Source organism: Primulina huaijiensis, chromosome 16 (genome assembly GCF_012295235.1).
Source record: "Primulina huaijiensis isolate GDHJ02 chromosome 16, ASM1229523v2, whole genome shotgun sequence".
NCBI classification, from domain to species: domain Eukaryota; kingdom Viridiplantae; phylum Streptophyta; class Magnoliopsida; order Lamiales; family Gesneriaceae; genus Primulina; species Primulina huaijiensis.
Genome location: NC_133321.1, coordinates 11,710,279 through 11,724,978, shown reverse-complemented (window position 1 = coordinate 11,724,978; position 14,700 = coordinate 11,710,279). Strand labels below are relative to the sequence as shown.

Genomic DNA, 14,700 nt, shown 5'->3' with positions numbered 1-14,700 from the left:
ATAGTACTCATTATGGATATCAAATAAACTCAAGATATGTCATTTGAAATACAATCATCAAATCTTTCCTCAAATCAAATCTCTTCCTCCAAATCTAATATGTAGATCCAAACATAACATAAAGGAATCACCTAGTTAATCAAGAAAATGAGCACACACAATATTACATCTTCATTTTTTTTAAGGATGATATGGGCAGCCACATCATCATTCAGTCTCTTTGAAAGTGATCGAGTCTCATATTTTGCATTAACAGAACAGTAAAAACTGAAAATAACCTATAAGACAATGTAACATTGAAAATGAAGTGGTACAATCCATCCACAAAGTCAACAATGATTTTCATTTGAAGCAAGAGTCTATACAATAGATGCCCATTTTTAAGGTCTAAAAATGTACATGAAAGAATTTTCTAAGCGGCGATGATCACCAAGCTGTTAGCTTTCTGTAGCCAGTACCTTTGTCCTATGTTGTATCACTGAAAGATTCTAAATTGGCCCAGGCTTCAACTTGATGAAAAAATATAAAAATAAAGAGTTGATGGAAGAATACATACAGTTAGAGGAGCCTGGTGTAAGGGAACTTGAGGGCTAATTGATCTACAAAATTGTATCCAGTTCAACTACAAAGGCAATAGCGTCCTTCTGAACCAATCAGATAGGTGTTTCATTTTTAAAGAAAGTTCTGCATTCTTTCCAAAGTAAGTCTCAGTATTTGAAAGCATAACTTCAATATCGTGCTTCATTGCCTCCAGACTTCTGTAATAATTATTTTCTAGCCTGGACTGAATAAGTTCCAGAGTCAACGGAACAGGGAACCTGTAAAGTAATATTTAGTAAGAAGCATGAAAGACTGAGTCAATTAACACAATATAGGAATAAAAAGAAAATACTGATCGAGTGCTAGAAAACATCAAAAAGTCCGAGAGGCACGGAAAGTCCAACCTGTTAATAAACTGTGTCTTCTGAGAAACTTGTTTCAACTTATTGACTCCGTAGTAATCCTACAAGGAATCAAAGCATATTTTAACCTCATTTCAGTCTATCTGCCAGTTCCACATATTAAAAGGTATGCTTCATTACCTGGGTCTTGTATCCAGATTGCTCCAACTTGTTAAAAGCACGCAGAAGCTCTTCTCTAATACCATCATCAATATGAAGCTGCTCCACATTTGTATCCGCATCATATAGTTCCCATGGACTATGTAGATGTGTCTCAGTTGGATCAGTTTTGTACTTAACAACATATCTTTCCCATGGGCTATCTAGAAATTCAAATGATTTAGGCTTCACGGCTAAGATTCGACCTTCCCACCAACTACCGTTCTCAACACCCTCATTTTTCCACCAGACTTGACACTTGTCTCGGGAAGTCCAATTTCGCTTCACAGCTGCATCATACCTACGTTTCTCAACAAGAAAATCAGGGAAACCAGTTACTTCTGGGAGAGCCAACTTAAATGATCCCGCTACTTCGGAAGGAGAAACAAATTTAAGTGTCATTTTACAGCTGCTCTCCCCAGAACCCGGACGTGTCGAATACTCAAGGTTTTGGACCCTACAAAACTCTACAGCCTTAATGTTTTGCTTAATAGTTTCCCATGGGCCTGTCTCCCGTGAATTACTATGACTTATGTACTCCTGATGGCCCTGAAGAATGAGAAGCCAGAAAGATAATAATAATAATAATTAAAAGATAGAAGACTAAGAGAGAGAAAGATGACAAAAGGAGCTACAAAAGTACAAAACCTGTCTCAAATACACGACTTCGTCCCCTAGTTGGGGTATATACCGGGAACCTTCCTCATGTGCAGACATCGTCAGCCATGAACTTTTACTCAATTGATTGGATTTCCTTCCGTCTGCTGGACTAGTTTCACGAACATAGTGACCACCTTTTCTATTTCTAGTGGCTCTTAATCTAACAGACGTCCTAGAGTCTGATCTCCATTCTTCACAGGAGTTCTCTTCGGCTATGCTCATGGAATCCTTTTCAATGTGTGCTGAAGGATCTTCTGATTCATCACGAGTCCCCTTATATTTAAAATTGCTGTCAGAAATATTTGGATCACGCATAGCTGACCTCAACCGAATTGATCTAGCCCTACGTATCCCTTCTGGTGCGATCTCAATACCATGGTCGAGCTTATATTTTCCAGAATGTGAAGTGCTTGCTTCCATGCCAGCACAGTGACCTTCAGCATTACTCCTACTTTTTGAAGGCTTTGACCTCCTATAGACTGCAGTAAATATCCTTTTATTTGAATCCAATTTCAAGGATTCTTCTATGACGGGAGTTTCATTGATCAGATCATCTGATTCCATCATTTTGTTACGATCTCTGTTGTCAGAACATGTTATCCCAGTGTCATCACAAACAGTAACTTTTGGATCTAAATTCTTCTCTGTTCCAGGGTTATCACATATGGTACCATGCATATTTTTAACATTGTCATCTGACTTAATTACAAATTTTCTAGGGCTATCATAATCTCTTGGGATAGTACTCGACTTTATCCGTAATTTTGTTGCAACTGGTGTACCATTCTCTTTCAATGGAAAATGATTGCCATTTACATAAGAAACTGAAGGTGCATTCGTACCGCCATAAACTCTGTGAATTTGAGTTGATAGCACATTAGCATCATTGCTCTCATTCAACTCCAAGTGTTTCTCATCATTTTCTACTCTCTCCAAACTTTCCGGCACACTGGTTCCACAAATATGTTCATTTACACTGACAATTTCTTCCACACTACCTTCTTGAGTTTGGATTCGTGAACCTGGAGACTTCGTTTGATACTCCATCACAGAAGTGGAATGACCATTCAAAATTCTTTCAGCAGTAACATGCTGATCGATAGCCGAACCAGTTCCAGTATGCAACCCTGCTGACAATATTTCTCCAATCTTCAAACGCTTAGAGGTGCGAGCCTTGACACCTCCCCATCTAATCGGACCGTCTTTGCAACCTCCAAGATAGTCTAAACAACTATGTGTCATAGAGGGTATCCGTAAATCATCATCAGCTTCACAAACACCGCATTCCTCATCCTGAGAATAACTTCGACTTATTTCATCAATTCTGAGAGGTGCCCTACTTGATGAGCCTACAAAAGCATTTTGGCTGTCCTCAATTTTCAACCCATTATTTTGTTGAGGTGCAACTTTACTTGCATCACGGTTTGGGAACTTTATGATTAATCTCTTCTTGCCTGCAGAACTTGAATGAGACTCAGGACATGGGTAAGGATGATTTATATCCACAGACGGATCCAAGGATATTTCTTTTCCTTTAGAATGTTCATCCCACTCATTTTGCAAAGATGCCTCTGACTCTTCAGTTGTGAAGCTCGAATCTGGCAGAGTAGATTCACTTTCTGAAGAATTTTCATCCCAATCATTTATGTCTCCATCCGTAGATGTTCCTGTGATTCGAGAAAAAAGATTAAGAGCATTTCTAGCAGCAGCTCTTTGAGGCCGTGAAAACTTCGACGATGACTTTTTCTTCGAGGTTTTCCTGCCAATTTTTGATTTTCTAGCTCGGTTGTTCCTGATTAAGCTGTCATCACACACATCCAAGATCTTCCTCTTCACACGCCTCCCAGAGGATGTTGTGACATCCGCCTAATACGTTGAAAGAAGAGAGATAATAGTGCATGATTTCATCACCTGTAAAATCGACACAGATAGAAACTATATAGCAAGAAAGAATTACCCTTGCCTTTCGCTTCTTTCTCTTTGATCTACGAAGGCCATCTCTGTTAGAATCCTCTTCGCTGCTTTCTGAACTGCAATCTGGATCTCCAGAATTGGAACTTAAACTTACTCGCTCGCCTCCAGATGAGTTATCCTCTGTTACATGATACTCTGAATCATTATCATCGCTGAGTATTTCAATTTCTGGTTCCCATTCCATCGCATCAACAAACTCAGGAAGTGGATCAACAAATGTATCCAAGTCTATTATAGGAAGCACATAATCTTGGTCCAGACTGAAATCTACCCCAACAGAAAGCCTAATCGATGATGGGCGCCACTCAATTCCAAAACCTCCCAGCCTCCGTTTCTGGTACATGCTCTGATATGGCTCTGGATATGGAATCATTCCTGCAATTTCGAACACCCAGCAAACATGGTGGCACAATGTGTAAAAGAATAGAACAGCATGTGTGCTATAAAAAAGTAAACATAAAAAAGAGTGAACAAAAACCTGAATCACAGAGAAGATCTTGCATATTCCTTCGATAAGGAGCAAGTTGAGTCTCCTAACAAATAAAACAATCTTATCAATTGGAAGTTCGTCACGTATTGACCTAATTGTTGTATTTTCTATTATTTCGCGGAAAACTCATCCGCTAAGTATTGTAATTGTCTATTTTGATTAAATAAAATATATGTTTCCTATCAAAAAAAAATCAATCGTCTAGGTTAGAATAAAGTAGCATTTAACATGCGTATGAAGTTTGACGATGAAATTCTAAGAATTAATAAATCGTCTAGGCCAGTATGCAAGTTTCCCTGGTTAAATCAACCTAGGGTTAATTGTCAACAAATTGAGACCTCAAAACCATAGAAGACAAGATATAATTTATTGCATTCTGGGACAGGATATATCAATCACATAAAGAAAATACAATATCCGGACACATAAAATAATTAACATGAGGAATCCGTGAGGATTCGAGTAAGAATATGCATCACTGAGATGGGAGAAAATCCCATAAGAAGAAACACAAAAGACACTAACCTGATCGAGAACATTTCCGTGTGTATCCTGGATAAGAGGACGATAGTCTCCCAAAAAGAACTGGTAGCAAAACCATAAAATCCTTATTATTCGACTCAATTGCTAGATAAGCAAACCGCGTGTTAATGGTTTCTAAATTAATAAGCATATTTGCAGTTTTAACAAACCTGATCATATTTGGCATCTTTCTGGGATTCACCTTGCCCCGTATTCAATATATATAATTGTCCAACATCATCGGAGAGGATAATCGATGTCCCATCCCTGGATTAAAAAGAAAATCAAAATTGGCAAATTAGATGGCAATACCAGATTAACAAAACTGACAGATGGCAATCCTTGATTTTAAAAATTTCCATACTTAGTAATGAGTCAGTCAATCCAATTTTCTTCGCTAAATATCTTTATTGATGGAATGGATTAAGATAAGCAAATGTATAAACAGTGTCCTTTCACTAAATTGAGAATAAGCTTTATTGAAACAATAAGGCGGAAGGAAGCTTAATCAACTTTGAAACTTAAAACAGAAGGAGTGAACCTTCAGGACTAAGTAACAAAGATGGACAGCAAAAGAAAAACGCAAGTAATGGAATGAAACTAGATAGATAAAGTTTCTAGTTGAATGGTTAACTCACGGAGAAAATTTTCCATCAATCAGCTTGAATTGCCCAATTTCATAAGTGCGGATGGGCGTGCCTTCCCATATCTACAGATACAGAAAGAGAAAAGGAGCAGAGTGATAAATTAAGTAGCAGTCTTTAAGCAAATCAAAAATCGATGGCCAAGAACTCACATCCCACACTATTGTTTTCCCATCATATCCAGCACTCATTGCTATTCGAGGATTAAAAGGGTGAACATCCAGTACATAAGTCTGCAAAAAAATAAAATAAAATAAAATAACTAAATAAGAACATGTAAAGTTGTACATTTTTTGGTAGACAATAACACTACATACTTGATCCAAAATATACAACAAATATCGATGTAGAAACATTTGTCCTACCAGACAATGCAATGAAGAAAGTAAGTTACCAGAGCATGAGCAAGCGCTGAGATGTGAAATGAATAGTTGAGACGACAAGACTAGGTGAAATGAAATACAAGTGCTGAAAGAAAATTCTGATTGTGTCGAGAATGAAGATTTTACTGCTTCAATAAGATGTTCAGGCAGAATTTTCATCTGGAATGCACAGATTTGCATCCAAAGGGGAAAGGCACGAGAGTAACTACTGTTTGTATGCCAGTGTTCAGTCGATATCTGACTTTGTGAAGTAAAAGTTCCGGAACTAAGTGATTTCGCAAAAAAGGCTCTAGTCAAAGTAATATCACTGAAGACTATCTAAGAAAGAATGTTAAGAAAAACTGGAAAGTATCTCACAAACTCCACAAGAAATGTTGGCGATACTGAATAACGCATTGTTTCTTGAGAGAATAATTTTCAACTTTAAAAACGCTGCCAATAGAGATACAGAAGGTTGTGGTATGGATCACGCATATTAAATTGAGCGAGCGTATGGAAATTTTGTTCATATAACAGACTTGTCTTTTCCATATTAAAAAATCATAACATACTTGAAGAATGTTCACTAGAACACACTCCTTTCTCATAAAAGGTCTTAAACAAACTTTTGACATAAAGAACATGCATGTCAAGGAAAAACAAGATCATTGAGAAAGTGTGATATGGATACTTCACAATCATAAGAATTAAAAGTGCTCGAGTAATCAAAATAACAGTATAAAATGTACTTTTAATGGATCGCCCAATGGTGAACTTACAGATTCAGTATGGCCAGTCAGAGAGTGAACTAAACTACCATCAACAGCATTCCAAACACATATTCTGCAATCTGCAAATAAGAGAACATCTCCAAGAACTAACGCCAGAAAAAACAAGCTTAATTATGCATAACACCAAATTACATAATGAAATTTATCAAGCTTCAAGTCTAAGCAGAAAAGAACATAGTTGTGATACATCCATAAAACATGCAACCGTAACAATTACAAAAGCCTCAAATTCTTCTCTAGGTGAATTCCAGCTCTTACCCAAAAACCACAAGGTGTACGGGCTGCGCTATTCCATAAAAACGAGGGAGAAAATTAAAGTGGCAAACTAGGAGATAATAAAACAGAGATATACAGAAGCCATTTCATACAAATACCAGAAAATAACGAGGGCGAGCAATAAAGTAGCAAAGTAGGAGATAATCAAATAATGATCTACAGCAACCATTTTATGCAAAGACTAGAAAACCATGAGCCACGTATTAGCTAAAGATGCTTAACAACTTCACTATTTGAACAGAAATTCCACAAAAGTATTAGCAGAAGGCACTTAGTGGAATAGAGGCTTGAATTTTGTTGTTGTTGTGCATTAGCAAAAGGCACTTGACCACTTCATTGTTCACAGAAATTTCAAATAAATTTTCAAAATGGCAATGCTCCAATAAAATGGCTTAAGTATTAGACAATAAATACACATGCAAATAATTTTCATACCCATTATAGCTGCAAGAACAAAGCGATTATCCAGACTCCACGCAATCATATTCACACCACGAGGAGTAGGAAGAATTCTTTGACGTGGACCACCTCGAGGGGGTTGAGGAGGCATAGGAGGTGGTGGAACTTTAAGATGATATGCTCGTATCCACCGCCCAGTTTTTCCCTAAAACAAGATATCTCCATCAGCTATCGAATGGGGTGGAACTAATCAATCCAGAGAAGCAAAGAAACACTTCTACATGACAGGGAAAATACCAACGAAATTCAGTTTTATAAGGATCAAAACTAACATGTGATTTACGTGATCTTGGAATCCAGATAATAGCACTGCCATCACGAGAGCATGTGACTATATTGTCATGGTTGAACCTGGACATCATCAAACGGAAAAGTATATAAAATAATTGCAAAAAGTAAAGGAAAAGAAAATCTCATCAAATAAAACAATAGACATTCTTATATAGGTAGTGCAGCAAAAGATGAACAAAGGGGTATGAAAATTATTTATTTTTTCAGATTAAGGCACAACAAAAACACACCATGAATTTTTGAATTTTGGCACAGTATCTTCCTTTGAGGCATCAGAGAAAGAAAACCGAGCAGTCACCGCACAGCCACTGCATTACATCACAAAACAATATATAGGCAGACACTCAAAACATCAGGCATTGCAAAAATATAAGCTCAGACAAACCTGAACTGCACATAATTTACATCATTCTCATGACCAGACAAAATGTCTATCTCATGATTAGGTTGCTCTGAATCATCTGAACTAGATTTAAATGCATTCCAAACCTGTAAAGACAGTTTTCCACAAGAACATAAGATACAATGCCAATAAGATGTGGAGAAATTTCTAATTTCTGATTTAATATTAGGGTGCACTTGGATTGAGGGATTTGAAGCCAAGGATTTCAAATTGATTGCTTGAATGGAGGAAGTTGAAGTCATGGATTTCAAATCGAATGCTTGAATGAATTTGTCATTTCAAATCCATTTTTGAAATCCCTCCCTCCAAATTAAATCATTCCATACAAGTGCAACTTAAAAAATTTGAAAACATTTCGACTGTTGCCCCAGAATTATTTTTCTTTAATATGAAAATGCAATATAACTCCGAGCAAAAGTTAGGTCATGCCCTTGCAAGAGTGTCTGAGCTGCCAGTGACAAAAAAAGTTCCACTAGCATTGAATGCACAACAGAAAATCTGGTGGCTCTGCTGAATTGTGCTGGATGATGAAACATTGTTTCTCCCTATAATTCAAATTTCCAAAAATAAATAACTGGCAAAAGCTGATCACAAAATATAGTTACGAAAAGAGTGGCTGCTAACCAATTATCGAATCAGAAGGTTTTGGAACATATATACGTGGACTAAACTGGGAATATCTGGCATCCCAGATCCGACAAGATCCATCATCGGATGACCTGTCACAGAAATACAAACCCCCTCATGAACAAGTGAACGTGATAATACATAAGATAAGGAATTTTTTTGAAAAAGGCATATGAGCAAAAAGTTTAATCATCAGGAACTTTCATTGTTATGCAAACAAAATAAGTGGAATATATATACACAATTAGCAGGCAGTTACAACTAGATCTACACAAATAATGGGACGCAAAGACAGACCACCACACAACTCATAAAGACAGAATATGATTAAAGTATTCCAGGACATCACAAGGCTTTTCCCAGGGGATATCTGTGAGCATATAAGATATTCTTATAAAACAATTCTAAATGTCCAAATTCAGCTGTGAAAGGGAATTTTGTTATGTTCGTAAAAAGGTCGCTTTTTTTTAGCAACACAGATTAGTTATCTTATACAATATGTTAAATTGGGCCTAATTTTAACAAAATAGAGTCATTGTCTGTTTTTTAGAATCCCTAAAATACCCTTATTCTTATATCAATACCTCAAACACTCAATTCTTTATCCAATAGAACCACCTCGACCACATGATCATTGCTGACTCAAGATCTCTATCTTTAGATAAAAATAAATTTATAAAAAAGTTTTAAAAAAAGGCATTTTAAAAATCATAAAAAATTTTAATTTCATTTTTAATTTTTCCAGATTTTATTTCTAATTTTTTTAATAAGAGTGCTTATATAAAAAAAATAGAATGTACAAGTACGCAAAGCGTGTAGAGGGGCACTAATATTCAAGGAATGCTACTTATATAGTGACCCTAGTGCACTGCATTTCTACTTGCAGGCACCATCCCTGAGCCCCAGCTTGTCGGTATCAACTTTAGGGAAATCAGGAAATGGAATATCATTTCTCAATTGTTAGGATATGATCGCAGTCAAAATGAACAAAGCCAAGAAATGTAGAAGATAAGCTTCAAAGAAACTTGAAATAACCATTTTTGAAAGCAAGAGTGGAAGCAGGTTAGGTGCAAGCAAAAACTTTGTAGTTGGAGCCTCGATTGTGGTCATCATTCCCATGCACTAAAAGCATTACAAGATGATACCATATAGACCTGGAGTATTACTGATGTAAGACACCCCAATAATGCTAATCATCATGGGCAAACAAGAGAGTGCAATGAAATCACGGTGAGTCTAAAAGAGAAAATTATAGAGTCTCACATCAATTGCCGAACAAAATTTGCCTGGTTCAGAACTAGGCATAATGAACTTACTCCTGTGGCTCTAATAGCAATTACTTCTATTGCACGTACATCATTACACATAATAAGAAATATTGATGAATGAAGCTCTAAGTAAAAGATTTTTTACCCCTGTTTACCAATCCTTGACTTTATTCTCTGAAGAAGAGCATGGTTTAACTTACATCAAGAATTATACTAAAGTGTTAAAGGCAGTCATGAATATACTTATCAACATAGTCCGTGTATGCATGTGTAGCAACTAAAATAGAAATGAGAATGAGCACAATGTTTAGACATGTAGAGACCAGATATCTCAATTACAAAAACTAAGATAACAAATCCGACAAAAGTCGACCAGCAATATGATTAGTTCAAATATAACACTTACGATAAAAGTTGATAGGGAGCACTTGATCTAGGACTGAATGCAATCGCAGTGACAGCTCCAGTATGACTTCGCAATATAGATATCGGCATTCCATCGGGTAGGCGCCACTGTTTTCAGATGAAAAAGTCATACGGCTAATTATAGTCAAATCCTAAGAGACGATACGAAGAAGGAATCCTACAACTCGAATGACGCAGTCATTTGAAGCTGAAGCCACTAAAGTGTTGTTGAAGTTCACGGCCAGGTCGGTGATGTCACCCTTGAAGTATAAAGCAACACATAAGCCACATAAATCAAAGAGAGAAGGGAATGAGTTGGGGGGTCAAGGCTATTAAAATGACAGCTCACCTCGTGCCCTCTGCAGCTAGCCAAACAATAAGCAGTTTCCATGGACCAAATTTTGACAAGGCGGTCATCGGAACCAGTGACAACATATCTTCCAGATCGATCAAATATAGCTTGCAAAAAAGTAAAGTTTGGGACAGGAATCTAATGAGATTGCTTAATAATAATATATTACTTCAACACATAATTTAACAGCAAGATGATAATATAGAATCACAAGAGAAAAAATGCAACTTAATGCAAAAGCAGTTGGAAACATGAGTAATAAATAATATGATCAAAAGGAGTCAAGAGTTGATGCAAAGACATGGATGCTTTTCAAATAACCCTAAAATTGCAAATGAATTGGGGGGAAAGAGGAGAAGTTATATGATTCAATCCGAAGGTAATTGGTTTTAAGAATGAAAAAATTCAACTCAATAAAAGTCTATCATGCATCCAAGGGAAACAAAAGAGGTAACTTGATAAGTTAACAAGATAGAAATGTTTACAAAATCCAAAAGTAGATATTTCAAGAAACCATAAGGAACTACAAGAGGCCGAAGTTACTCCATTCGATTTAACTGAAGAGCATCGAACTCTGTAACATCATCCTCACTCAGAATAACAAAATCACAAAAAAAATTCAATTAATTACAGATATTGGTTATTGCTTAAACCTAGGAGATAAGGAAATGAAGGTAAAACCTTACCACAATAAACAGCATTACGATGTCCTCTAACTCTTTTAATATTTTGCATCTTTTGTACCAGAGTGGATGGTTTTATAATAGCATGACATGCTGCACGAGTAGATGGAGCACGATGATGCCTAGCAAAGCCACCACCAATTTCTCTTAACCTTAGACCACGCACTTGATCAGCCTGCCTGTGGGGCCAGCGCATGTAGGCCGGAGGAAGTTTGTCTTTGTCTATTCCCTTATTTTGATCATCTTGAGCAAGAGAGCATTTCAGAAAACTTCCATAAAAAATCAAAGCATATAACTTAAAAAGGCGCCATTGGAAAGTCAAAATGCCCATCCCCTCAAATTTAACATTATTACTTCTTACAAAGGACTATAAATTTGTATCAACTTCATCCCATAGGTGACAACATCCCCGCTGATTTTTATAGAAAACTAAATTTCCCGAACAATATCAGCATGTGGTGACTCATGAACTGTTACGGATCCAACATAACAATTAAAGAATTAAGGGGCATGGCCAAAGTTATTGTCACATACTAGCTAGAAGTGAAAAGCAACCAGTTCCCAGGAGTGTAGGCACTTTAGCTGCATTGAATACATTTCCTCCAATCATGCCTTTTGAGGGAGCACTTGCATCTAATATCATCAATTGCTCTAAGAGTTTTATCAAGTGATCTTGACCAATGTGGGGATGCCTGGTAGAACATTTATTGCCCAAATCATAATGAGAAGATACAATTAGAAAACGAAGAAGTTCATCCACACTTAAACTTAAGACAAGCATTGAAACTAAGGCTTCTAATCACTGTACAGTAAAAAAGTAACTTTGTCACAGTAAAAAAACTTTCACTTGTCATTGGAGCAAAGCTGGTATATTTCCTGATGTCAGGCTACCCGCTACCCGTGATATATCTCAAACAACCATGACATATGCTCGATGCTTCCAGTAAAGAAACAGTGGGGAGATTGATCAGTAAGCAGCGATCGAAATACATTTTTTAGCAACCACTGGAATAAGAACTACACATATTATCCATCCTGATAAAAAGTGCCAACAACAAACATTACCTCTCCACCAACTTATTATAACTGAGAGGAAAAGACATGCCATTGTCATTTTCATCTCTGCTTTGCGAACCATTCCTCGAATACCATGCATGATATCTTCTCGGTAGAAGTTGATGCTCCAAAAGTTCATTCCATAATTGTCCATATGTTCGGAGACATGGTCCAGCTGAGAGGAAATGCATGATGAGAAAGTACACCTCTTTAAGGTCAATATCCAGATGACTTTCCATCTGTCTTCTTTGCGAAACTGCCAAGCTGGCTTTCCCATTTTCCTTACTGGTGAAAGTTAAAGATTTAATGTTTATGGGAGGTGCATCACCAGTGGGGACGTGCTTTTGAAGAGCCATGTATCCTGCAAGATTTTAAATAAAACTTACATTACAATGTTCTCAGAAAACAGGAACATCTAACAAAAAAATTTCCAACTTCCAATGGAAACAAACAGATATGAAAATTTTCGAAGGAATGAAGAGAAGACGATGTGTGGATTTCAAGGATTCATCGTCAACTGTCAGTGATAATGGAATAAAGAAAAAACCAGAACAACTCGTGATTGCATGAAACTCCTTCCAACATCATTCCACCTCCAGAACAAAATCAAAGAGAACGACAAGACGAATTGAATATTGAGATTAGAGCAATGATAATTTTCATAACAAGATGAAAGTTTATTTGAATTGCTGCCTTGACGTTCTAAAGTTTACCTCCATCTTCCATGCAGGAAAACAATCATGGATGGGACTGAGACATTCTAAAGTTTACTTCCATATAAGAACTGAAGCAATGATAACTTCATTACAAAATAACAATTTTATTTCAAATCAGTCAGCCTTCAAGTGTTTCACATATCAGTACATACAGGGAGAGGGCAATCTATTTGAGAAGCATTCTAAACTATATATCCATGAAGAACATTTTTTTTGGCACCGGCTTTCATGATATGATGTATGCAAATTTTCATCACCAAGAGTTGCCCAACAAGAATTGGAAATCAATCTTTTTTTCGCAATACCTGAATGACAATTTAACATCATTCCATGGGTCACAACATCTCCATGAGGCTCTTAGCTTTTATCTCTACCACAGTAAAGGTAAAAAAGTTCATAAACACCTACAATCTTGAGAAATGCCAGAACCACCTGAAATAATTTCCATTCAATGGCCACACCGATTTCATAGCCCATAAACGCTGCAACAATTTTCACTCGATAGCTAACTCCACAAAGGACCAACTGAAATTACAAAGCTTTCCGAAACAAAAAAACTGCATGCACAACCACTGCATTCTCACAATCTCAGGCCCGCCATACAACATACAAGAGAGAATAATAAGGCACGCCATGAGCAGCTTTAACATTTTCGAGAATGCAATAATATGTAGTGTACAAACAAAAATAAGAAAAAATTAAAACAATTAAAATTCCAGAAGCAGCTAACATCAAACCTTCAATTCATTTCTTCGAGAGAATCAACCAGAATGGCAGCCATCTGAAACACAAAACTTCTAAATCCAGAATTCGGACAAACAACGACCCTCACGCATCCCACTGTATCATTGAAAACAAAAGCCCGAATTTTTAATCTATATACACTCCACACTGGATCAAAGCAACAAAACAAACAATCCATGATCACAAAAATCAGCCAATTTTCAATCTAAGCCCCAGCGCATGAAAAAAAACCCCTCAAAAAAACAGCTATAAGAATGCAGAAGAATATTTTTCTAGGGTTTCTAAACCGTGTAACTACCTGAAACGTAGTTCAATAATCAAAGAAGCAGCGGAGTCCACCGGAGCAGCGATGCTGATGATAAAGGGGTGTTGAGGATCGAACAAGGAAATCTTTAACGCAAAAAGGACTTCTATTCCAAATTTTGCCAAAAAAAATCAATAAAAATGCAATTTCAATGAATGACTGATTAGTGATTTGAAACCCTTTTATTTCTGGATTGTATTGTGGATTATTTGGTGGGAGCTCTGAGATTTTGTATGCAGCAGTGTAGTTTTGTATCGGTTCGTAGGAGAGAGAATTTGGTGCGAGAGACGAAGAAGAAGCGTTTTATATATCTTTACGCCCACTTTTCCAAAAAATGATGCCTTGAGATTTGGAAATATATGAAGGTTATGGGTTCTTTCCATTTCTTCCTTTTATTTTCTTATTATTGCAATCACACCCTTATGAATTTGGCATGTGAATCAAATTAGTCCGATTATATTTCATAATTGTTAAAAATAAAAATTTACGATAAAGAATAAAATCTTAAACTCATAATATATATTAAAATACACACTTTATAAAAAAAATTTCTCCATTTCTTTGAAAATAATC

The 14,700-nt window shown here is 36.5% G+C and overlaps 1 protein-coding gene across 4 annotated transcripts; it reads right to left on the bottom strand.

The window, feature by feature from the left end:
* Positions 1 to 274: 274 nt before the first annotated feature.
* LOC140961598 (uncharacterized) lies at positions 275 to 14,460 on the bottom strand. Of its 4 annotated transcripts, none has more exons than XM_073420240.1 (25): positions 14,122 to 14,460; positions 13,810 to 13,919; positions 12,373 to 12,724; positions 11,842 to 11,999; positions 11,311 to 11,550; positions 10,622 to 10,731; positions 10,455 to 10,532; positions 10,274 to 10,380; positions 8,597 to 8,691; positions 8,402 to 8,517; positions 7,955 to 8,058; positions 7,800 to 7,877; positions 7,551 to 7,629; positions 7,255 to 7,423; positions 6,532 to 6,602; positions 5,543 to 5,623; positions 5,385 to 5,455; positions 4,917 to 5,013; positions 4,750 to 4,809; positions 4,213 to 4,267; positions 3,718 to 4,109; positions 1,749 to 3,626; positions 1,083 to 1,649; positions 945 to 1,003; positions 275 to 818 (listed from the first exon to the last, which is right to left on the bottom strand). In XM_073420240.1, exons 3-25 carry the CDS (start codon positions 12,717 to 12,719, stop codon positions 623 to 625), a joined length of 5,208 nt encoding a protein of 1,735 aa, XP_073276341.1. In that variant the 5' UTR covers positions 12,720 to 12,724; positions 13,810 to 13,919; positions 14,122 to 14,460; the 3' UTR covers positions 275 to 622. The 4 variants fall into 4 exon arrangements, with proteins under 4 accessions (XP_073276341.1, XP_073276342.1, XP_073276339.1 ...); XM_073420241.1 differs by having other exon boundaries at positions 13,817 to 13,919; XM_073420238.1 differs by lacking the exons at positions 13,810 to 13,919; positions 14,122 to 14,460 and adding an exon at positions 13,385 to 13,421.
* Between the last annotated feature and the right edge of the window lie 240 nt (positions 14,461 to 14,700).